Consider the following 27,843-nt stretch of genomic DNA (forward strand, 5'->3'; position numbering starts at 1 on the left):
AGGGCAACGGCCCAGACGGTTTCCTAGCGTCTCTTCACTTGGATTCTCTTCTTCCCCCCTTTCTCATCCTGTCGGTCGAAGCTCCCTCATCGTTTCTTCTGTCTCTGTTTTTCTTACCAAACATTTATGAGCCAGAGAAAAGACCAAAAGCACGCCTCCTCTAACACACAACCACCAATAACCATCACCACCACCACCATCAAAAGGAACATTTTTTCAAGATTTGAACAGGAATTCATATTTTGCAACGTATTGGTGAGTTTTTATTAGTTTTTCATTTCTTGCGTTCTTTCAACCTTTTTTTTCTTTTTTATCGATTTTATTTATTATTTACAAATTCAAAAAAGAAAGAAAAAAAAAACGTAAAGAATAGTCGCGAGAATTTTATTTTACAATCGAAGAATCATATTTCGCATTGTATCCTTTTTCTTTTCATTTTTTTATGTGATCATTTATTTTATTTTTCTTTTTTTAATTCCTTAACACCGACGATTATCTCACCGGCCAATCAGATGCATTCTAAGAATTTTAGTAGGCGGAAATTAAATGGTCGCGAAGGTGGGAGAGATTAACATGAATCGAATTAATGTAATCAATTAAATATATTCTTTAAATTTTATTTATTGAACTTAGAAGTTCTCGAAGAAAAAAAGCAATAGAGGGTCAATCATTCTAAAGTTACGAAAATGTCAGTTGTTTCGTTAAAAATCTAATAAAATCTGATATATTTTTTATGTTTGCTCACTTTACATTATAATTTTGTTAAGGTTTTAAGCATCTTTTTTTGAATCAGGGATGATTTTATCGACCAATCAGATTAATTCTAAGAATTCGAATGGGTGGAGATAAAATGGTGATCAAGATCTGAGAATATTTAATAAGTAAAATATCAATTTAAATCGATTATATTTATTCATTTTAGGAATTTTTCCAATAATAAGATAAATAAGAATATAGAATAGTCTCTCGTTTTAAAATCGCAAAAATGTCAGTTCTCTCATAAAAAAAAAGTCGAAACTTGATATTTTATCTCTTTCTTTTCTTTCTTTTTTTTTTACGTCATCATTTTTTTTTTAAAGTTTAGTTAATCTCTTCCAACCAGCGAACTATCTCGTTGGCCAATCAGATGCATTCTAAGTATTTTAGTAGGCGGAAATAAAATGGTTGCTAATATGAGAGAAAGTTTAAGATAAATAAAATCAATTTAATCCAATTATATTCTTTTTGGATGATGTTTATTGAACTTAGAAGTCCTCGTAAATTTTTTTTTCGATTTTTTTTTTCAGGCTCAAGCATTTAAATCGAAATATTTCTCGAAGCGTGGCTGCCGTATCGTAACGGCATGGAAAAATCCACGCAATCCCCGTTATTCCGTTTCCTCGTCCATGATCGGGTTTATATGTTGTGTGTGTGTGTCGTGTGAGAACATAAGAAAGATTATGGTTGTATTAGCTTACCCAACGTTCATTCGAAAGAAGGAATTGCATTATAATATAATAGCCTATGGGCTATGGGCTACGATAACTCTACATTTTTGAATAAAACATACGTTCATATACTATTTATATTGACTCCTTTTTTTATTTTTTTCTATTTTTTTCTTTCATATAGAAACATAACAGATCAGCTGATGCAATGCTAATTGTAAGAAAGATTGTAATTCTATCATTATCTCCTTCCCTCTTCCCTTCCCCCCCATATCATACTTTTCTTTCATTTCTTTAATCGATTTATCGCAAGTACAATTTGCGATCGAGGTCGGGTCGAAATTCCTTGGCTCTTTATACTTCCGCTTTGAAGAAAGTTTTATCTAAGCTTATAGATAGTAAACAAAAATATGGAAATTAACATTTGGAAATGATTTTTGTCAATGATTGAAATTTTATAGCGATTAAAATTGTAATATTTTTATGTAATTTTATCTAAAGTATTATTTTATTATACTGACAATGTGAATTGTGTTCATTTTAGTCGAGTCGATTAACTCTATTTTATCAAAGTATAGAAAAAATTGATTGAAGTTGTATGAATTCGAACATTCTAATCGTTCATTATTAAACTATCATAATAATTTTGGTTATATTTATCGGTTTTAAGCCTATTAATCTTTAATTTAAAGAAATTGATTTTATATAGGGTAATTATATTAAATATGGCAATGTGTCTATTTATTTATCAATATTTAATTAGATTATGTAAATTGGTTTTAGGCGAATTTAACTAAAGTAATATATATTTATGAGCTTCAAATGGACTTACACCACTTTCAAAATTAATTAATTGTAAAAATCATTTAATTTCAATTTTGAAAAATCAAATTTCACTTAAAATATACTTATAATAAATTAATATACTTATAATAAATATAATATTAATCCAATTTTGTTTACAAATAATGACACGATATAAAATAGAAGTAGTATTTTTACTTTTAGACGCTAATTACATTGTTAAAATTACAAGATATAAATAGTATTTACTCTCTTATGCTCTGCATGTGGCAGTGTTTCGAAATATGCATGATGCACCGGAGGTATATAAGGTAATAACCGCTTAATATCTTTATATTTTTCATAAGTAATAGGCCTGGCATCTAATATATTTAATACATTTTGCTTATTAAAATCACCTATATTCCAGAACTTATCAAAAATTGCTTTACGTTGTGTTTCATTAAGACGTTTTATACATTTCTTTGAGCAATTACAATTTTTGGATTCAAATTTTTTTGAATTGCTGGAATGAATTTTTCTCTTTTTGTATAGTACTTTTGTCCAGTATTTCGCGTAATTTTGTTTATTCGTTGCATATATTTTCCTTTATTTTGTTCTGCAGAATCTAAGTTTTCAATAACAATATCCTTATCTGATGAAGATTTTACCTCTATTATTCTTCTTCTCTTTTTACGATTCGTTAATTTGTTGTTCATAGCGGAATTATCTTCATCCTCTGAATCTAAGATTATTCTTCTGTTTATATTCATGGGCTTTATTTCTGTGTGAATTTATTTAAAATTAAATAAAAAAAATATTTTCAATTGTCATAAAATAATATTGATTTACCATTTGTTCTTACCTATATCACTATCTGATGTTAATATGAAGTTATACATTTTAGGAAAAAATAGAATAAGTAACCTAAACTAGTAACTTTTGACATGTAATGTGACATGTAATATAAAACAAACGTAATAAAATAACAGGTTACTGATCGGCAACCATCTTCTAGGTCACCTACCTATTTCAATTGGACTTACACCACTTTCATAATCGATGATTATGCAAATTTATTTACCGACCAATTTTAACTTGTATAAAACATGGGAGTTTTTAAAGAAATTAAACATGAACTAGTTATACATAAAAAATTTACATTAAATTAAGCATGAATTACATATCTCATTATTTTTAAAAATGAACTTACATTACTTTCAAAATAAACGGCCCATATATTTTATTTGTTTAATATATTTCGTAGTATAAAGTAATTTCTTTTTTTTTTTTTTTTGAAACAATAGAAGAACAGCATAAGTCTTTTAGTAAACTTTTTTTTTCATACGCGTAATTGCGTGGGTGCGTAAAATAATAATAGAAGAGAGAGAAAGAGAAAAAAAAGATAACGAATTATTTGTTATTTCTTTCTAAAGATTTAAAACACAGGGCTTTTTCTTATTTCGTCGAACTCTCATACGTATATCTATAATACTAACATACTATAATATATGCACACGTAAATTGAATTTCCGTTCCGATCAGTATATAAGGATGATTCAGTATAATAAAATATTTAAAAAATTCACGAAGGATATAAATACAGCTGATATTCGTAAATGTAGATAATAATGTACTATCCAAAATTAACTATAATACCAAACGTTTATTATAATCATTTAACTATATAATTACATTTTATTCAATGTGTAACATAAATTATTAAATGCATATATATTAGAAAAATTTGCAATAACATCAAATTTATTATGTTTTCAAATGATTTGTTAATTCATTAATTTCATTAGTTATAAATTTAGTATAATCTCAAATGTATTTTAATATTTTTTTTTTATTAAGTACTTGCTCGTTAATAAAAATGCATCCTAGTCGAAAAATGAGTTTCGTTTGCGTCTCTTTTTGGAAATCAACGTTAAAAAATGCTATTCGATATACTCATTGCTTCGGATTAACATAAAAAAAGTATATTAGAAATCATAATACTTCGTTCATTCGATTCAATTTTTTTCCTATAGTGGATATGAATATTGATGGATGTATCTCATTTAATTATATACATATTTATATGCTTATAAAGAAAGAGAAAAATTTTTTATTTCCTTCATTAAAGCAGTTTTTATTATTAACTTTCCATTTGAAGAATTTCAATTGATAATATTCGATATAATATGAAAGAAGGAAATCATTATTTTGATTGATCGATTATGCGAGATAAAAATAAATAATCACTATAATGATGTATCTTACGATCGTTCATTGAACTATCTTATCTTTTTATACTTAAACGATTTTTTATTTATTACTTAACATTAAAATTATCTAGATTAATCATCACGATTATTTTCAATAGAATTTTTATTATATATATTTATTATAATAAAATTATTATATATATAAAGGAATAAAGAAAAATACACTCATTGTCAAACAAACATGTGCACACGAAGAATAAAAATTTATTTTCCTCGGATAATATACATATACAGGGTGATTCACCGGCTCTTGCCATCTAAATAACTTCGAAAGTATGATAGTAGCAGAAAAGTGGATGGAGAAGAAGTTTCATGAAAAATTCAGGACTATAATATGACATTAGTATTTTTTTGCTAGGTTGAGATATTTTCGAGATTTATTGATCAATATTTTGTTTTTTTTAAATACAATGTTATATTTTAATACTTATTTTCACATATCGACTGATAGGGCAAATTCAATGATGTGCAACATTAAATACAAAACCTGACAATGACCAATAAAAACTATTCGAAAAATATTAGTTCCGTCCATTGTCGGAAAAATTAAAGGATGACGTAACCCTGACACAACCCTGACGTGACCATGACGCGGAAGAGTTGTATTGTGGCCGACTTGTTCGCCAATTTTTACCTTCATTGACCTTCAAAAATATTAATGTTGCACATTACTGGATTTGTCTTAGTAGCCGCTATCCGAAAATAAGTATTATAATATAACATTGTATTTAAAAAAACAAAGTTGACCAATAAATCTCGAAAATGACTTAACCTAGCAAAAAAATACTAATGCCAAATTGTAGTCCTGAATTTTTCATGAAACTTTTTCCTTATCCACTTTTTTTGCTACTATCATACTTTCGGAGCTATTTAGGTGGCAAGAGCTGGTGAATCACCTTGTATATATAATATTTTATCGATCATCAATCGTAACCATTGGCTTAATAGAAACAAAGTATAAAATAATTATTAATAGTTTAGGTGATAATTGGATAGAAACATTCCTACGATTTCTTTTTGGAAATAGATTTTACGATTGTTGTAAGTCGATTGTGAAACGAGTGTAAAATTTTTTTTTCTTTTCTTTTTTTCACTTGAAAAATAATAATCATAATCCTCGCGGCAACTAAGAAGTATGTTTTTGATTAGATTGTTTGCGCGAACGAGCAAATATTTTTTTTCGTACACGAATGATTATTTTCTTTAGTTTAACAATAAGTTTGTCTTCGTCTTCTCTTTCTTCTTCGAACGTTTCGCGTGATCCTGAATAAATATAAAAAAAGAAAAGGTAAGAAAGAAAAAAAGAAAAAAAAAGATATCGAACGGCTAGCATTATAATTTCTTTTCTCGCCTAGAGTAAGAAAAAGAAATTTTTTCCGAGGTCAATCGATTATTTTTTCATTATCGAGATTGTGATTCTGCATTTTTGTTGTCGTGAATTTTTTTAATCGGATGATAAGGAATTCGAGAAAGGGTCAAACAGTGATTCTCATTTGTCTTAATCCGTATAATTTATTTTCTTTCTTTTTTTTTCATTATCATTTTTACAATTAGTCTCCCTATTATTAGATTCGAACGATTTGTTTTCAATTTCATCGAATATTTCCGATAATGGAAATTTTTCTCTATTGGGGGAAACTCCCATTAGAAGAAAAACACCTTTGCCTTGTTATTTTCCAGACTATGTTGCTACATCGAAGATGATTAATAAGCGAAGAATGATTTTCTTTAGTTTCTTTTTCTTTTTATTTTCATCATTCGTTGATAATTAATCGAAGGTTGTATCATGTTTCATATGGTCTTGTGTAATGAGCTAATGACTATCTATCGTATTTAATTTTGTACATACGATTACTTCTCGTCAATATATTTATGTATCAGTAGTACATTTACTTTTTAAAACACGTTTCATATCACGTGTTGTATATATATATATATATATATATATATATATATATATATATATATATATATATTGTTAATTAATCTTTTAAGTTTGATTTATTACACGTCTGTATGTGCGCAGTCTATAAAACAAATATTATTTATCTATTTATATTAATATAAATATTGAATTAATAATTTATTGATAATTATTCGATATTACGTTTATGTGATATTTATGTGGAATGTTGTTTTTATTGTTTTTCTTTATTGGCTTATTTAGTATACTTTATGTTTTAATTTGAAAGTTTACAATACAATCTAATCTTTTTCAAAGATCAATTAGAAGTTTCTTTGCGGTGTAAGAAAGAGGGTTAAAAAGTTTTCAGTATTAACAAAAAAAAAAATAAAAAAAATAAAGAACCTTAATCATTATTGTACATTAAAATGGGTTTAGTTTTGTTAGGATCAAAACTTTTCAACCCACTCATGTATATAAATTATTATTTACTACTTATGAAATGTAAAATAATTTAATTGGTAACATTTAATATGTAAAATGTATTTTATAGGGTAATGTATTAATGAAGAATAAAATTGCATAAATATATTTATATTTATATCAGATTAGTTTATGTTCGAAATAATAATTATCGTGATCAATGTATTATCTTGTTTAATATGTATATATATATATATTTTACTTGGGTTTTGTAATTAACAAATGGAGTGTTAACCAGGTGTAACTCGTGCTTTTCATTCGATTCTTTATGCTAGTAGAATCTAGTAGAACTTGCTCGTTAATTGAAAGAACGTATATGTGCTAAATATATTATTAAATGCAAATAAGTCGTCGTTCTTATATGCGCGAGAAGTGTCTGCGAACATTTTCATTTTTTTTTCTCTTTTTTAAACATTCCTTTCGAATTTCACGCTTTTGTAAAATTTTTTTTTGTTATTTGACAAATGAAAACATTTGTTTTCCCATATAAAAATGTATTTTTAATGTTCTTATCAATTTAAAAATGAAATCTGTTGTAATCGTTTGCTTTCTTTCAATACTATTAAACAAAAACCACGATCGATTAATTTTTATACAAATATAACGAATTTTCGTTTATTTTTGCCACCTTTCTTCTTCATTTAGTTTTATCCAAATCGATCATCGATAACTTGCACGATTTTTTAAAAATTACTTCGACTTCTTATCAACGATATTATCCAACGTGTGAACAATCATAACAATTAAATAACATATTTTCGAATTATTTTTTGTTTTTTTCAACTTCAATTGTTGCATATCATAAAAAATTATTATTACAAACACGTTTGCGTGGTCGATAAGAAATATATTATGAAAATAAATTTTCGCATGTCGTCACATTTGTAGATAATAAATTACTAATAAACATCTTAAATAATCACAATTAAAGTAATGTAATTTTTGGTCCAATTTAGAAACTTTTGACCCCCCCCCCCCCTACCTATACGCTGATAAATTGTAATATGGGGAAAAGAATTATTTTGTCGTTCGTATTTTTGAAGAAAATTATAAGTGGTTTTTTTTTCTAAATCGGGGTTCAACCAACTCTCTTGTACGATTAAAAAACAAAAAAAAAAAGGAAAAAGATGTTCTCGGTTATGTTTTATTTCCATTTCGTATATTGCCCGGTTATAGGTTCCAGGCAATGTAGTTAATTTTTATTTTACAATTTTTCAATCTTCGTGTATATAAATATTATTATATTAAATATATAATATAATAAATATTATATATATATATACTCAACTTCCTGGTTCAAATTTCGATTAGACGTTAACGGTGTTCAACATGATTCGTCATTTGAAACGAGCATGATTATTTTTAAATCATACTCGAGACTTGATTCATTCTTTATCTCTTGCATTTCGTTGAAATAAAAATTGAAACGAAATAATCTTCTTTTCTTTTTTCTTCTTTTCTTTTTCTTATACAAGAGATTTTGTTTTATCCATTTTAAATCAATTAGCAAACGTCACAAGATCTAATTCTAAACGTTCGAAGGTTGCACCTTCGATGAGAATTCATTGCCAATGGCAACGAATGACGAGGATATTTTCTTATCTAGCAACGAATTATTCAGACGACTATCTAATTACATCAGAAATTTCTTTTTTTCTTTCTATTCTGTTTTATTTTTTTTCCTTTAACGTTTTTCCGACACTTGATAAGCGTTATTTCCTTACTATCATCTTTTTTTACTTCTTCTTCCATCGTGGTTATATTCACTTATTAAATATTTTTATCTTCTATTTTTTATTTTTTTTAATCGACCGCTAGATCTTCTCGTGAATCACGTATTGAAAATATTGAAAAGATTAAATCCGGTATATATTTTAATTAAATAAATTTATTATCGCAATTGTCACAATAGTTATCAAACAAATTGTAAAAAATATATATTATAAAACAATTAAAAAATTAAATTTTATTTACGTACTGATTATTTTCTTTCTTTATATTCAATTTGATTAATAATTTGTATCAAAAATTTGTTTTCTATAAACTTTTCATCGTAAAATAGCCGTAGTTAATGTTTTAGTAAATTTTTTTTTACTAAAATTTAATTTGATGTTTAATTTTTGTTATTAGAAACAAAGAAATTGGGTATAAAAGAGAGGTGAGTAGGTTAGGTTTTAAAAATCTACAACCAAAAACCTATTGTTACATTCTGTATATGTCTTATCTACATATACAAGCCCGTATTTGTCACATGTTCCACAATCCAATGACGGTATATAAAAATAATTATTTTTACGTGTCCTGAAAACAATATTTTTAATTATGTACTCTAAACCATCGTGATATCGATTGACTGTACACCGTACAATTAACAATTAGTTATTGTTTTGATCCATTTAATATAGTAGATTGAAAACAATTTTAAACTTCTATGAGAAATACTCTTTACTTTTGTTTTTTTTTCTTTATAAAATTAATTGTTTTTAAGTTGGGTTCACAAATTTTTTCGATCCATTTATGTATTTATAAAAAAAAAAAATTCATTAACAACACACATTTGTTAAAATTTTCCATTAAACATTTATCATTATTTCGATAAGTTATGATTACTCTGTCGAGAATATATATAAGTTGAAAAAAGAAAGAAAAAATTTTAGCTAAATTTAAATATGAGTTCATAATCCGTACTTATAACTTTCCCCGGATATATTCATGCGATTATAGTGTTTGTTAACTCGATTACTTTCGCTGTACTGTATGTATACATGCACCAGTAATTATGATAATGGTGTAAGATAAAAAAAATATTACACTTATTGATATTATTAAAAAAAAAAAAAAAGAAAATTAAAACAGAATGAATTTTTTTCAAATTTTTCCATTAGTTGTTAATCAATTGTCATAATTCCTGAAAACACGAAGGACTATGGTATTTAAAAATAGGATTTAAATAATTCTCCATATAATAACGTCAACCTAATGCTATGACGTTAATAGTATGAAATTTTGTTTTGGTATAAAAAAATTCTTATAAATAATATTTTTTTTTATTCTAACTTTAAGATAACGTTTTTTTTTTTATTTCTCGTTATATTCTCGATGATATATATACATATTTTTTTTGTTGTCTTCCTACAACCAACGTCTCGATAGAATTTCGGAATTTTGAAATTTCGAATATGAGAATAAAATGAATCTCTCCTGATTAAATCGTGCCACGTTTGGTAAACATGAATATGACATCATCACTTTTAGCGTTTACCGATTAAATTCCAGTTATAATTTTAATCTTAAATCTATTATTACGTATAATTTACAAAATAACTTACCATCGTGATTCCCCATTGGTTATATTATTATTATTATTATTATTATTATTGTTATTATTATTATTATTATTATTATTATTATCGTTAATGTTGATCGATCTTGGCATGCACGCAAAAAGGAAACATTCGATCCAACGTGCGTAACGATCGAACGTGATCTTTCAATAAGGAAATGTAAAACGCGTTTCGTGACGTGTCACAAACAACGGTGTTCGTACTAGTAATATTAAGAGGAAAGTTCCATTAAAATAGTACCTCATTTCCTTTTCCTTTTCTTTTCCTTTTCTTTCTTTTTTTACACCTCCTATAACTGGATTTTTGTACGATTAAGCGATTCCCAGAAAAATGGCGACCATAAATAAAAAATTTTGTTGAAAATTTTGAATTTGTTGAAAAAACAAAAAAATAAAATAAAATAAAATAAAATTGATAGGTAAAGGTTGCAAAAGTTCTGAGAAAATAACATACGTACGAACAAACAAGATTTTTGATTATTAAAAATACACCAATTTGTTTCTAAGTATAGATATAATATATAATATATATATATATATATATATATATATATATATATATATATATATATATATATATATCTGTGCTAGGTATGTGCGATAAATTTGATTAAATTATATATTAAATTATATTAATTATTTATTTTTTTTATGTAATAATATAAATATTTATATTAGATTGAAAAATTGATGTAAAAAGTACCGTATTAATGGCGGTTCTGTTTTTGTTTTGTCATGGCACATTTGAAAATATAAACAAGTGGGGAACATAAACGATTTCTTCTCCAACTTTCTTCTTGACCGTATACCCATGCATTTATTAACAAGAAATACAAAAAAAAAAAACAAGAAAAAAGAGAAAGAGAAGTACAGATAATCTCGAATATTACGTAAGATTATGTTTCAACGGGAATAATTCACGTGATTTAGGTATGTACATAACTTTACTATTTCGTAATAGTTATCCACGACGATGACTATCAGAAATGATGATAGTTGTCTATTTATTAGCACAATTAGAATTTTTTTCACCTTTCAATTGTAATATTTGGAAATCAATTATATTTTTCACAATGGTATTAATAGATAAATTTTAGTAATTTTTATGAACACTTAAAAAACGATATCTTTCTTTTTTTTTCTTTTTTTTTTCATCGTAATCATTTATAATGTTAATTACATTGTTTATCAATGTAATCATTAATATTTATTATTAAACGAGAGAAGAGAAAGAAGAAGAAGAAGAAAAAGAAGAAGGAATAAGAATCAAATGCTATCGATCGTACGTTAAAAATGGTCGTGTTCGTTGCTTTACGAGGTCGTTAACGTTCCAACGCGAAAAATTTATTCTCAATGAGGAAAGATTTCTTGCTTTTTTGATCTTTAAACTTTGCCTATACTTTTGACACACGTGGAACCTGTCTTTTTAATCATCGTAAAATATAAGGTATACATAAATTGTATAATCATAGCAATCCAATGATCCAATGAGTGACCTGGTTAAAATATATTCCTTTTTTTTTTAATTTTTTTTTTTAAACATATTTTTCCTTAGATCACCTTCTACTTTTTATCTTCTTTTTTTTAAATTGCTATTCGCATTGTATATTTTATATAGTTCTTTTAATTTAAATTACGAATTGAGATCATTCTATTGGTGGACGTTTTATGAATGACTGACCTGGTTAAAATTAGTATACTTTATTTTTTATTGCATATATAATTTTTCTTATATCTATTTTATTTTAAATTGCTATTTGCATTGTATTATATATATATACTTTTTTAAATTTTATTTATTTTAAATACTAATTGAGATTATTCTATTGGTGAGAGTTTTACGAATGATTGACCTGGTTAAAAAATTTTTTTACTTTGTTTTTTATTGTAAATATAATTTTTTTTTATTTTATCAGCACATTCTTTTTATATTCTTTTTTTTTTAAATTGCTATTCTCCTTGTATTTTTATTACTCTCTCTCTTTTCCCTCTATCTTTATTTTTTATATTTCATTGATTTATTTATAATTCAAATTGTGAGATCAATCTCTATAGAGGTGCACGTTCTTAATTAGATCGAACGAGATGTAATGGTTGGATATTCGTTCGGGGAGAGAAACCGCGAAACTCTCGACGGTCCACAAATTCAAGGATTTGTGCCAGGGTCTGCTTCGAGTAGTATAATATGTGATGGTTTAAAAGCACGCAAACACGGTTTTATCGACGTGATTTATAGTTTCCATCACGGTAGGGAAAAGATTGAAAATATTCGTCACAAAAATTCAAGAGTAGATCGAACTCGATAAATTACTTTCTCTCTCTCTCTCTCTCTCTCTCTCTCTCTCTGTTGTATAGCAATCATTTTCTACTTCTTGTTTTTTATTTAATTTATTTTAATCGCAAATATTTTAGAAGTTTTTAAAGATTTTTTCGTAAGATACTAAAGAATGAAATATGTTAATAGCTTGTATTTATTCGTATTAACGATTTAATATATATTGGTTTTGATATATTTAATATTATTCTATCGTAAATTATCGTCTCACGAAATCGTAATATTATATTCGTTAGATAAATCATTTATTGCAATAGATAGGGATCGATCTAACGACATTTTCAAAGTCATTTTTCAATTATTATCGTGATATCATCGTTTATTAATAAATACCTTAATGGCAAATGGTCTTTTAAAATTTAACGGGGGCCCGAACGAAAATAGTAATCATTTACGCAACGATATAAATTATTACCGTTATTGATGATTTTACAATTCAAACGTCGTTCATATATATATATTTTACTTTATTTAATTTCATTGGTATGTGGTAGAATGGGGGAGGGAAAAGGGGATTTTCTTTCGAAATTTGAAATAAAAAACACTATTTCGATGATTTTACCTCTCGAAGATATCGTTCGATATCTCGAAGGAATTTTTGAAAGTTAGATTTTATCTACTTATAGATATGTATTTTTGACATGATATTACATGCATATCTACTTTGTTCTTTCTTTTTTTTTTATTAAAGAGATCACACTTATCGTCCACTCGAAATATTTTTGTTTCCTAATGAAATTAGAAGCAAACACTTAAAAAGATAATTGTGCACGATTGGAATTCTTTAAAAAAAAAAGTAGCCCACGATAAAATAACAGAGATGAATTTTTTTTTACGTGACGATGATTATTACGTGACGATTTTTTATTTTTCTCTGTTTAATTCGTTTCCTCGTTACGTTTTAATCTAAAATCTAAAACGATCACGTCTATGTAAGTATCTTTTTCGAGCTTTAAAACAAAACAAAAAAGAAAAATAAAAGGAAAAGGAATTTTTCTTCGCGATAACGTTTGACCAATGGACGCCATTTTAACGTATGGATTTGAAATGAAAAAAATGGAGGACGCCAGTCGTCGTTGTTTGTATTGTTGTTGTGTTTCTTTTTTCTTGATCATTTTTTGAGGATTGCAATATTATACATATGTTAAAATACATATATACATATTCAAAATGTATAATAGGGTCACGGTGTTTTAACATTTACCATATATTTTTCGTTTTATTTTCTCAAGGTCTTTCAAAGGCAGGAAGTGAGAATCAACAACCAACGAATTAACGACGACGACGACGACGACGACGACGACGACGACGATAACTTTGAAGTTACAAACGAGAAATCAACAGGAAGATGTCTCGTGTTCATCACTGTTTACTCTGGATCGTTAATGCTTATCATAAAGCCTAATTCTTTCGCACACACGGTGAGTAGGTAACACCGACAATTTTCTTTTATCAAATTTTTTATTTAATCCAACAACGTTTCGTATTACAAAACCTAAGCGCGATATAATAATCCAAAATCTTTGCGTTGTTTCGATGTAATAATTTTTTTATCAAAAAATTATTCTTCCATTTTTTTGGTCATTTTTGTTTGAGAAACGAATCATAATTTGAATTGAAACATCCATTAAACAACCCGTCGTTCACCGATTTTTTTATTTTTATCGTAATAAAACATTTTTATTGGCAATAATAATTTCTTTCATCATTTTTTTTTCTTTTTTAATCTTCGTATTCGTCTGTAATCAATTGGTGGGAATGGGGAAGGGGTTTAAAACGAACAATATGATTTTTTTTTTTGTAACGAAACCGATCATAATAATTGTTATGTTAGATTTATTAATTATCCGAAAGGTATCAACGATTCTTTAATTAATGTAATAATTCGATAGATAAATAGATAGATAAACAGATCGTCGTGCATACCGGAAAAGATAAAAGCAAAGAAATGGAAAAAAAAGAGAAAAAGAGAGAAAAAGGGGATTTGAAATTTCGTGTGCGCACGGAAGAGCCCGCATGAAAAAGAAAACCGATACGATTTGAAAGTTTTCTGTTTACATGTTATATTAGATAAAGAAACGAGGAAGGAAAGCCAAAGTTAAAAATGCTAATTGATTCTTCCTAGATAAAGAAAAAAAAATAATTAATACTAATAAATATTCTTCCTAGCGTAAAAACAAATTGATGTATCGATTGTCGATAATTATATCAAATGATTCAAAAAAAAAGCTAATAGCTAATTATCGCGTCGCAAAATTAAAATGGAAAGCAAAAAAAGAAGAAAATTTTTGTACCGAAAAAAACATTTCGGTACATATTTACTTCAAATCCTTTATTTCTCAAAATTTTATTTATTGAATAATCGACTCGTTGCAAATTATTTTGCCCAAAAAATTGGTGAAGAAGGGTGATTGCGGAGAAGGGAGAAAGGAAGGGAAAGGAAACAATAAACGAATATTCGTATAATTATTCTTTATCATCCCTTAACGAAATAATTTGATACAAATATTTATTGTTCTCTTATTCGATAAAAATTCTCAAATTCCCATAATTTCGGTTCAACGACTATCTCTTGTGGCAACTGTTAAAAAAACTATGAAAAATCTTACAAACCTTTATGTTTTTCTAAGAATAACGATTCTAAGATCTAACCACTCAGAAAATTATCATCCTTCGGAAAATCATCCAAACAATTCGAATAAATTGAAATACTATTGGACAAATTAATAGGGAGGAGGAAAATACATCTCTCGAAAAACCAAACTCTCTTGTCTCTCCGGCTATGTTAGTAGTGCATTGGCCTTGACACGTGCGTCATCTTTTTTTTACAAAGAGATTTCAACGCCCGAACATTTCATACACATCTGCTTTAACCCTTTCGCTACGGTGGGCCTCGCCGCGAAGTACCTCGTCTAGAACGGAGCGCCGTACCGAAAGTGGGAACATTAAGCGCGCGCAGTCTTTAGCATTCGGAGCCTTTTGTCTCAAAAACGACTTTGTGACATTACTTTTAGAAACAAAATGATTTGTGTTCATAATTATGTGACTATAGTCTATGACTATAGTCACCCGTCGCGTATAGGTGGCATCGTGTGACGGGTGACTATAGTCACCCGTCGTGTGCGGGTGTCGTTTTGTGGCGGGTGACTATAGTCACCCGTAGTAGTGAAAGGGTTAAATTTGTACGTTTGACGTTATTCTTACGTCTTACTCTTACTATAACCACGTGCGTTTGTAGTTGTAAAAGAATACAACACAATATAGATACGCGTATGTCTATAAGTAAGTCGATACATAAAGATAGAATATTCGTATATATATAAGTATCATATATATGTATGTATTTACATTACGCATATACGTATGGTTTGCTTGAGCACACTTGATTAGCGAGCTTGGTTTGATATTTTTAGAATAGCCGTTTTGTTCGTAACGCTATGCGAATCGTACCTAACTCTTTCGAATAACATTTATCGATATTCTCTTAACAGAAATACATGTATTACATTAACTATTAATAATTATTGATATAACCATTTTTGTTAACGAGCTATATAAGCATATATATATGCTTAAATCATTTGCTTCGTTAATTAATCAATTTGTAATACTGATTTATAATTGATTTATTTTATTATTAAATTATTATTTTAAAATAATTAATAGTGATGGTAGTAATAGTAGTAATAGTATTAGTAGTTGTAATAGTGGTTTTATTGTGTTTGATTTTTATAATTAAAATGAAATGAATGAAATTATAATGAAAATGAAATACCATTTTTATATTATTTAATAATTTAAAATGATAATGAAAAATAGTTTTTTTTAAGTAAACCCCGATAATTTTGTTCTTCTATTTTTTTCGAAATATAAAATAAAGTAAATGTATTTGTAGATGTTAACACGCGTGTTAGAATTAAAAGGATAAAAAAAAAGTCGAAAACATTGACGTACTTACGATTTACGATACCATTTATGGTTTGACAAATTGTCTATAAAAAGGTATGCTAAATCCGTTAGTAGACATCATGAAAAAAAAGAAAAGAAAAAAAAAGAAAAAACTTATTGTTAGAAACACCAGATGATTTATGCGTTTGATTTCCTCTTTCATGCAATTTTTACACCGATTTTTTAACGTAAGCTTGACACACCTTATTTTTTTTTGTCAATACTATTGGTTCTTGAAATATATATATATATAAGACGATTAGTAGTAATGTTCGCCAAGGTGGAAAAGGATTACGCGTTTACCATTAACATTGATAAGACGAATAAAATTAGTAAAATAAATAATAACAGACGATAAGAAAAAAAATGCGTGTACAAACAATGACGATAAAAATAATATTAAACGATATTATTACAGTAATTGATCGTAATATAATAATAAAATATTTGACACGTTTCAACAATTTTTTTACTTCTTTTTTTCTCTTTTATCAGTGTTATGCTCACGATATATTTTTTTCTCTTCTTTTTTTTTATTTTATTTCATTTTTATTCTTATTTCTACAAATAGATACTATTGAAACGACTTGATGTAATGAAATTTAAAAAAATAAAATAAAATAATGTTTACCCGAAATAATGTAGTAGTAGTTTCAAAAACAAGGAAAAAAATGTAAATGAATTCTTATAAATGTCAATGTTGATAATAATGAATACCTATTATTAGCTAGTTTAATTTAAGTTTTAAAATGTGACTCATCAGGATGATAATTTTACATATTTTTCTATACTTTGTATTTTCGGAAAATTGATTATCGTTGATAGTAGTTATCATTTTCTCGATGATTGGTTCTCTTTCATTCTTTGTGTACAAGCCATGGCACGTTCTCGTGTCACTATTCTTTCAATTTGAAAATTTGATTCGCTGCCAAATGGTGTGAAGCAATTATGTGAAGAAAAGGGGTGAGGGGAGGGAAGGTCGACATTGCATGCAGCATAATAGAAGAAAATGATATACTTAAAATAAAATAAAATTAAATAAAATTAAAAAAGAAAAAGAAAAAGAAATTTAAAAGTATGAATAATTTTTATTTTCCCAATAATAATTTTGTTTTCAATTAAAATTAAATTTAATTAAAATTAAAATTAATTGATCATTCGATTTTTAAACGTAAATTTTTACGAAATTCAAATTAGATTTCATTTACTTGTGCGTACAAAATTTTGTCAATAATTGTGATAACTGTTAAATATTAAAAGAAGAAAAACATTATTTTTTTTAAAATTCATTTCATCGTTTTTAATATTTAATAGGAATAATTATTTCTATTAATCATCACCTATTATTATCACATAACGTCAATTGAATTTTGTTCATTTAGATATTCGTTCGTTAATTCGATACCAGTGTTGTTATTTGAAAAAGGTAATAATTTTTTTTGAAATTATTTTTCATTTTTCATTGACTTTAATAAATTTCTGTTTGATCTTTCCATTTGTTTGTTTGTTTTTGGTCCTGATTTTAGCATCGTTTTTCCTTTTATTTATTTTTATCTTTTTTTTTTGTTTGTTCAATTAAAGAGAAGAAAAGAAGAAGAGATAAAAAGAGTTGACAGGTCGTCTTTATAAAAACATATTATTTATACTTAAAATATATTTTTATATTCAGATCTCGGAATAAGTAGTAATATTTTGGGAATGACTGTAGCATATCTAAATAATAAAAAAAAATGTTCGTATAAACACGTGTCCTACATTTGACCTTTATTTTTGAATTATTATAACGAATTTTGTATTGTGATTATTTTTTTTTTAGTTAAATTAATGAAACATTTGGATATAGAAACAGGTTTAACGAAGTTATGAAAATTATTTGTAATATTTTTTGTTTTTCTTTTTGTTTTCATAAAAGTATCCGCATAAAATTTGAATATAATATCCGTTATAATTGGAAAATTTGATCAAATTGAATCAAAGTTCCGTAATAAAATATTTTCTGTCTATTTTGGGACATCCTATATATGTTACGACGTACCCGCATCTTCCTTTTGTGAATTAAATTTTCTTCACGGAAATATACGCGAACGTAATTTGTACAACAGGGGTAACAAAAATTCTCCGTAAGTTGAGAAATATTATTCTCTTAAGCAATGTCTTCAAACTTCGTTTATTATATTCCATTTTTAATTTAGTTATTTATTTAATTAATTAATTAGATTTAAATGATGTTTTGATTAACTCCGTTGTTCTTTCAACCCGTCCTAGATAACAAATAATTCATATTGGATATTATGGCAAATGTTTTTTTTTTTATGAACGAATAAACAAAAAACAACGTTTGGAAATTTTTCCATCGTAAATTAATAACGAAAGAGACGATCAATTATGAGTAATATATAGTGTTACAAAACAAATAAACATTTAAAGCTTTTATTTGACTTTATCAATTCGAAGCAGCTTCGAAAAGAAAAATAGAAAGAAAGAAGAAGAAGAAGAAGAAGAAGAAAAAAAAACTAAAGATAAATATTTTTACCCCAAGCAAGTCACGAGATTCGAGAAAAACATTTCAAATTATCTTACCCATATATATATACATATATATGTGCATGTGTGTCTTTCGATATTAATAAATACATATTATTAATGCAATCAACGATTGGTCAATTCAGATAAAAATAAGAATAAGATCAATGCTAAAACTTTGACATATATATTATTATTATTATTATTATTATTATTATTATTATTATTATTATTATTATTATTATTTATTCGTAACAGAAAGCGATGAATAGAAAGCAAAGATAGAAAAAATTCGTTCGAATGAATGAATGAATGAACGAGCGAATGAATGAATGAACGAATGAATCAATGAATGGTGGATTGCGCAATGGAATAATAAAAGGTTTTAGGTTAATATTCGAATTGATTTAAAAAATAATAAATATATATATAAAAATGGTGTTAAATATCATTGACGAAACATACTTAAAATAATAAAAACTCATCTTCTTGTACGACTTGTGTTTCTTGCATAGCGAGAAGTAGATATTTTTATGATGGGTGCCCGTTCACGGGGGAAACCCGTTGGGAAGCCTAAATATAAAGCCCGTCGAGGGATTTCAACTTCGGTGCCATGTTACGTATCGAGGTCGTGTCATTTTTTTTTCTTTTTATTTTTTCTTCTACTTTTCTTTTCTTTCTTTCTTTTTTTCTTTTTCATCTTTACTCTCTTGCACTCTCTCCTCCTTCCCCACCCACCACCTTCTTTTCCTACTCCTTTTACTACTCTTCAGACATCTTGAAAATAACCTATTTTTCCAAACGTTATCGAAAAAAACCTACATAATGATATTATTGCAAGATGATAATTTGAAATACTTCAAACGCGTTATTAACGATAATGCGAATTCAATACGATCCTATGATAAATCGAATTAATGCGAAATATTGAAAAAATAACAAATAATAATCAAAATTTTTTGACGATGATAATAATAATAAATTATGATTAATAAATAATGTCGTAATTAAATGTTATTTTATTTGGGATTAAATTATTTATATGGATTGAATATGAAAATAAATAAAAATATTATATTAATATTTAATAAATAATTTGAAATTATCTATTTAATTTATAAATATGTAGAATATTGTTATAATACTTATATGTAATTTTTAATTGAATCAAAAAATGTTTATATAATTAACTTGATAATAATCTTTTTCATATTTAATTATTTTTACAGACAATCACGATTACAATAAACAAAAAAAAGTATTATAGTTACCGTTTTGAAAATGTAATATTAAATTTATCATTTTATTATAACTCATCATAGATCGATTAAACAATTAACTATAGTATTTCTTTGTTTTTTTTTTAGTTATGCATTGTTAAAAATACTTCATCCTCGATCGTTAAATAGAAAAAATAATTATTTATTCGATTTTAATGCTACAATTAGGGGACGGGGTGGATAGAAAAAAAGATTTATCTATCACTGACCTAGAACGAAGCAATAAATTTGCTTTTTGTTTTTTATTATACCTGACTCGCGATAAAATTTTCTCGAAGGTCACTATCGACTTTGAAATGCCTTTGCGTAACAGTTGAAACTAACGTGAAGTTTGAACTTTAACCTGGTGAGTGAAAGCTTTAGTTAGAAAATATGCTGCTGCATGCTAAAACGCGACATGAGGATAAATGCTTTGTTTATAAATTGTGCACATTAGAATGAAAGAACAAATTTTCGTAATCGCATTATTATTTTCACATTTGTCAAATCATCGTTAAAAGTATTTGTTTTAATTATTAATTAGTAGTTTGTTTCCAAAAAGAATTTACTTAAACATTTTCTGAAAAGTGAACACAATTATCTCTACCTATTAATTATAGTTAATTATTTTCTTTTTTTTTAGGTAGATTTATTTTAAATAAGTAAATAAAATTAATTAATTTGTAATATAGATATATATATTAGGGTGGGTCAAAAAAATAAATTTTTTTTTTTTACAATTGCCAAGGAAAAATGGGTTGCTAGACACCTTAAAACAATTCTCACCAAATATGAGCTCTTAATTTTAATAGGAAGATCCTCCGCATCGCAGTTTTTTATTTTTTTTCAGTCCAATAGATTAAAATTCATACCTCATTATTTATTGATTGTACAGAAAAATGTTCTAGACGAATTTTGTAAGAAATTTAATGCTCTACAAAAAAGGAATCTTATACTTTTTCCGTAAACCTCACCATTTGAATGATATTGAAGATTTAAATTTGATGATTTTTAGACAAATTTCATTTTTGTTTATGAATTTTATAACTCGACAATAAATGACTATTATAAAATGCGCAATACGAATTTTTGTAGGAAATTAACTGCTCTATTAAAATGGTGTCTTATGTTTTGGCGATTAAATTAAGCGTTCAAAAGATATTCAGAGACAAACTTTCATGTGTAGTGATTTTTGTCTCTGAATATCTTTTGAACGCTTAATTTAATCGCCAAAACATAAGACACCATTTTAATAGAGCAGTTAATTTTCTACAAGAATTTGTATTGCGCATTTTATAATAGTCATTTATTGTCGAGTTATAAAATTCATAAACAAAAATGAAATTTGTCTAAAAATCATCAAATTTAAATCTTCAATATCATTCAAATGGTGAGGTTTACGGAAAAAATATAAAATACCTTTTTTGTAGAGGATTAAATTTTCTACAAAATTCGTCTAGAACATTTTTCTGTACAATCAATTAATGATGAAGTATGAATTTTATTCTATTGGACTGAGAAAAAAATAAAATACTGCGATGCGGAGGATCTTCCTATTAAAATTAAGAGCTCATATTTGGTGAGAATTCTTATAAGGTGTCTAGCAACCCATTTTTCCGTGGCACTTGTAAAAAAAAAATAATTGATTTTTTTGACCCACCCTAATATATATATATATTAAATGAAATAAATATTATTATATTTTGTTATTTTCTTTTTCTTCTTCTTTTTTCTCGAGTGTTTAGTAAAACAATGATTTAATTTAATTTTTAAATTTATACCGAGTTAATTGAAAAAGTTTTTGGATTCTAAGATTGAAAGCATATTACTTTTTGTTGTTGTTGTTGTTGTTGTTGTTGTAAATCGAATACATTTTTATTTATTATATGAGAGAAAAGTTTTCTTTTTTGTTTAACAAAATGATTTAAAACCTTCTGTTATTTTATTTTAACTGTTGTATTATATCATTGTTCAAAGTAATTTGATTATATTACATTCCGATAATTATTTTTGAAATTTTAAATGTCGGGACTATAAATTAGTTTGAATAATTTTAAAAATATTTAAAAAAAAATATGCAGATATACGATTACGTTGTTTACTTTATAGTTTTAAGAGTATAATATAAAATAAAAAAACAAAAAGAAACAAAAGAAAATAATTAATAATAGAAAATGATTGAAATTGTTTCAGGACAAACTCGGCCATTGGCTACCATTTATGAATGGATCTTGGAGATTTAGAAAAATGGTGGCAGGATCCAGGAATTGCCATTTGGAGTTTTGTACTCTTTGGCTGTTTCCTTCTCAATGTGATCCTTTTACTCGCCTTTCTTATACGACCCGGATTGAGAACGATTTCGAACAGGTTCGTGTGTGTTGTTGTCCTCTCACCGCATCTCTGAACCTTTTCCCTTTCGTTCTTTTCATTTTTTTCTCTTTTTTTCCTTTTCTTTTCGTACTCATAAACTTGTCATTCTACTTTCTATTTTTTCTGTTTTTATTTTGTTCTCAACGAAAGATAAATACGAGAAACAATTATTCACACATCGAATTAATTTTAAAATCCATTTAAATTATTTACGTTTTTTTACGGTTCTTATTTTTTTCTTTTTTTTTCTAAGTTTAACGTTAATTCCAAATAAAAAATGAGACAAAATGAAAGGGAAAAATATTTTTCATTACTAGTGAAATTTAATTAAAATTGTTATTGAAATTAAATCGTTCTATAATGAAAATTTTTCCCATTTATATTTAGTTTAAAAAAATAAAAAGTATTTTAAAACAAATAATAATTTAATAACTCGATGTAATATTTGGTGGAACGACGCGTTATTTTAATGTTTTACTAGTTACATTTTAACTCTTTATGAGAGTTCGTATAAGAGAATGATTATAAATAAATTGAAATATATAAATCTTCCCCAAAAATAAATGTTCTAACCGAAACAACGTTAAGTAGAGCCAACAAAGATGCAAATGCAATAACGTTCTTTTTAACAATCCTCTTATACGATCCTTTGCCAAAATGTTCTCTTACGACAACATCGGAGAGATTTCTCTTAATAAATATTTTCTCATAAAACAAATTGTTACTTCTGTTGCACAGTAGTAGCAATAGCAACAGCAGCAACAATGGTAACAGCAGCATGTGTTTTTGCATTGGAAAATTTCAATTTTCATGTTTGCGTTAAAGAAAATCTTTCAACAGATTCTTTCGTACGCGATTCGATAGATTTTGATATAAACAAAAAAAAAAAAAAACAGAAAAAATAAACGTTCTAAATTTATCCCAGAATTTAATCCCAGTTTTGTCCTGTTTATGATGAATCTTGAAATATATTTCTATACTAATGATAAGAAATATTTTTACGAAAACAGATAACTCTCGTAAAGGAAAAATTATATTATCTTAACGTTTAAGAGTTGTATCTAAGAAATTTACGAGATAATAATTTCACAAGAATTGTCAAGAAATTTCTATTATAGTCACATCAGTGTAGTGACTAATGTTATTACGTAAACAGTAAAATAATCTCAACGTATGTTCATTAAAATGTGTGACATTAAAAATCATCATTTGATTTCCTTTCTTTCTTATTATCGATAATGCGATCGTTTGTAAAATTTGACAAGCCGAAAACACCTGTACTACTCCATCTGTTACTTTTATTTTTCTTTCGTTATTTGTAATGAATAAAATCAATTGATTTAATATATATATATTTTTTTTTTGATAAATCTCATATTTTCACGACTCAATCAAATCTTTATGTCGCAATATTTTCCAATGAATAAAATCAATTGATTTAATATATATATATTTTTTTTTTGATAAATCTCATATTTTCACGACTCAATCAAATCTTTATGTCGCAATATTTTCCCCATTATCTTAAATAAAAGTTTCATTAAACATTCAACGAATTGAATCGAATTTTTTATCAATAATTTCCGTTTATTTTTTTTCAGATTTGTGATGAATTTGACTGTCTCGAACCTGTTAATTTGCGTGCTGTTGAATCTTCTTTTGATTATGGATTCATCACCAACGTCGAAACCGGACTCGTCGGTATTCTCAGCTGAAAAAGTATGCGCCATTTCGGAAGGTGCAACAGCATTGATGACAACATCATCGGTTTTATCAGTTTTTCTGATAGCCATAGACCAATATTTCGCAGTGGTGGATCCATTGAGATATCGGGCAAAAGTCGACAAATTGAAATCCGAAATTCTGATATTTTCAGTATGGTTAATCTCATTAATATTTGCAATTATGGCATTTCTAAATCCAAATCCCCGTAGTCTTTGGTTGTCTTGTAATTTGCGATCAATGTCAAATACCAATTTAATGTTTAACAATTCGTTCACGGATATGCAAAGTAATTTAACCTTTGCCACAATTGAAAACAATATCACCGATATTCAAACAGAATGGATGAAATATGTTGACGATAATATTTCAAACGAAATACCAATGACTTATGGCATGATTTATGCTATTCTACACAGTTTAACCGCCTACCTATTACCGTTTGCATGTGTATGTTGGATATACGTGAAAATTTATTCGGCTGCTCATAGAAATTCAGAAAGAACGAGAAGGACTGGTTCTAGGCCTATATTATCGTCGGCTAGTTTTTGTGAAGATTCTAAATCGCAACAGCAACAACAACAACAACAGCAACATTATCAGCAAATGGATAATTTATTGGATGATTTTAGAAGGATACCAAAAATTTCGAGTCTATCATCGATTGACGAAACCAGTGAGACTACTCAACCTGCTGCAGGAAGTCAAATTCCTCGTGGACGTTCATTTTCATCAGTTTCGGAAATTCATTCCTTAAATATACCACCATCAACCAATAACAATGAAGCTTCCTCGTCTGGTGGTGGTGGTGTTGTTTTTACCGTAGGTATGGATGCCGATGAATGTTCGCATATTGAGGAAAATGATGAAGATAAGTCCAATGAGCTTATCAATCCTATTCCTCCTACTATATCGATAGAAAAAATTGATCTTACGGATAACGAAGAACCAAGACTGTATTCTGATCGTATCAAGTATGATCATCATCACGTTAAGAATCATTATTTGGATCGATCAGATAACAGACAAAAATCCCCACACAATCTCATGTACGATCAAATGTTAATTCGTGAAAGTACTAGAGGTTCTTGGTTGAACAACGACGACAATATTACTGATTTGAGAAATTCTGATACCGAAGAGGACGTCAATTCGGAATGTTTTCGTTCAAGCAACGTAGAAGACGATTCGGTGATATTTAACGAACAAAAATTTACACCAAGTTCGAAAGTAAATGATCTATTAATTCGAACCAAAGAACGTAGAAATGAGGAGTCTGACGTTAACGAATTCGAACGATTGAAAAATGATAAACATTACGATAAAGTAGGATTAAACTCAGATTTTGATTTAAACGAGGTTATAGTAGATAGTAACTGTGAAGTATACAATGTAGAGAATAGTAGAAGTTCTAGAGAAATAGTAGTTAACGATACCAACAAAAACAACAACAATAACGAAACATCGGCATGTCTTTTGACAACACCTATCGTCACGATTACACCAGCACCTAATAAAAACACTTTGCATCGTGTAGCCAGCGTTAGAAGTACTTCTAGTTATATTAATTCACTCAAATACAGAATAAGTAATGGTTCGTTGTTCAGGTATAGAGAAGAAACCAGAGCTGCCAGAATAAGCGCTTTAGTTATAGTTATGGGTTTGATTTGTTGGTCACCGTATGAGGTATTATTACTCGTGAAAAATCTTCCACCTTACAATAATTATAAAATCGCTCACGAATATGACATTACCGTATTGTGTTTTCTTGTATTGGCTGCTTACGTTAGTCCATTGCTGTTTGGTTATCGTTCGAAACGCGTTAAAAGGGAATTGAGAAAATTTTTCTGCTTCAAGAAAGAACTATCTTATAAAAATAATAGAAGCCTAATGGCGAAAAAGGTTCTTAAAAGACGTCACAGTAATACGTTCAGTCATCTCGATTTGGATAATCGTTACAACATATTCAATTGCGTTTACGGTAGAAATCGTTGGCCTAAAGAAAAAGTACAGTTCGTACAGGTGCCTGATACCGCATTAGCAGTGGAAACCTGTAGAAGTAGTTTTTCAAGTGGCGCGAGTACGCAAATTTCTAGCACATCCACCGACGATTGTTGATACTAAATATATATACATGTCACGTTCTAATCATCTCGATCGTGTTCGATTGATTCATTGTGTTCCTTGGGAAAGCTCGTTTTAATTGATCGATCTTTCCTTAGATCAATTCGAGTTTTAATTTCCTTTTTTGGATACGATCGATTATTGTAGATTTTGTGTGTGTGTGTGTGTGTGTGTGTGTGTGTGTGTGTACGCGTGTGCGTGTGTGTATTCGGATAAGTTAAATGTATGAATAACAAATATAGCGGAAATATACGAATTGTCGTCATAATCCATAGGAGGTAATCTCTGTTTACCGATTTTTTGATAAGTTGAGTCATTTTAATGGAAATTTTACATATATTTCTTCTTCTTTTTCGCGAAGATGTGGAGAGAAATAAAATGGAGAAACAAAACAAAAAATATAATATTAAAGTTATCATTTCTTATCTTTAACATTTTGTTACTTAATAAACGATTAAAATGTCTTAAGTATTCCATTTAAAATGACTTATCTTATATACGTATATACACATACATATATATATACTTACTCGTTCTGGTCAAAATGTATTTATTTATTATTCATTTTTCTCATCTTCTGTAGACCTCGAATTTAAAGTCCAAAATGAATGATCGTGTGTCCTATGGTATATTTATATGTGTATGCAGTCTGTCTGTTTGTCTGTTTGTCTGTCTATATTTGTCTCTTTATAAGTCTTATTACAAGTACAACAAATAAAAGTCTCGTTGCGTATAATTGACTAATGGTCAATAACCATGAAAATATGGGCGACTTAGAAAAGAAAAGAAAAATATAATACATTTAATCTCGAATACTTGCGTAGATTATTCACATAGTATAAGCAAGCTTTGTATAAACGTTATATTATTGATTAATATAACAATATTATTTAATATAAACTGATATTTTACAAACCAGAGAGAGGTGGATGCAATTATTCGAAGAGGTTCAAGATCAAATTTAATTTTTTTTAATATTTTTTATCCTGGTTATTTATAAAGATGATGAATTTTTATAATTATCTTTATAGCATTTATTTTGTTTGATGATGGCGTCCAAAAATATTGACAAATTCATTCTTTCCGAGTTTTCGAGTTTAAATTCCGTTCGACAATGCGCACTTGACTAATAATCTCACGTATAATCTTTTATTTTTTTTTCCTCCCTTAAGAGGATAAGAGAAGACGAGACAAAAAAAAAACGTTATCAAAAAAGTATTCTGCGTAACGACGACAGTCGTACCCGCTAGTATTACAATTTATTTCTCGAGTTGCATAACTAGTATAATACAATCGTAATTGTAATTGGAATTCGAGAAACTAAAAGGTGGCTTATTCTTTTTTTTCTTT

At 27.2% G+C, this 27,843-nt stretch overlaps 1 protein-coding gene across 2 annotated transcripts; it reads left to right on the top strand.

The window, feature by feature from the left end:
• Positions 1–115: 115 nt before the first annotated feature.
• On the top strand, positions 116–27,306 carry LOC107066536 (uncharacterized). Of its 2 annotated transcripts, none has more exons than XM_089177867.1 (3): positions 116–255; positions 22,471–22,644; positions 24,249–27,306. In XM_089177867.1, exons 2-3 carry the CDS (start codon positions 22,502–22,504, stop codon positions 26,485–26,487), a joined length of 2,382 nt encoding a protein of 793 aa, XP_089033993.1. In that variant the 5' UTR covers positions 116–255; positions 22,471–22,501; the 3' UTR covers positions 26,488–27,306. The 2 variants fall into 2 exon arrangements, with proteins under 2 accessions (XP_089033993.1, XP_015176727.1); XM_015321241.2 differs by lacking the exon at positions 116–255 and adding an exon at positions 13,828–13,968.
• The last annotated feature ends 537 nt before the right edge of the window (positions 27,307–27,843 follow it).

This window comes from Polistes dominula, unplaced genomic scaffold (genome assembly GCF_049000335.1).
Source record: "Polistes dominula isolate Pdom_NZ unplaced genomic scaffold, Pdom_raw_medaka contig_24, whole genome shotgun sequence".
Lineage (NCBI taxonomy): Eukaryota > Metazoa > Arthropoda > Insecta > Hymenoptera > Vespidae > Polistes > Polistes dominula.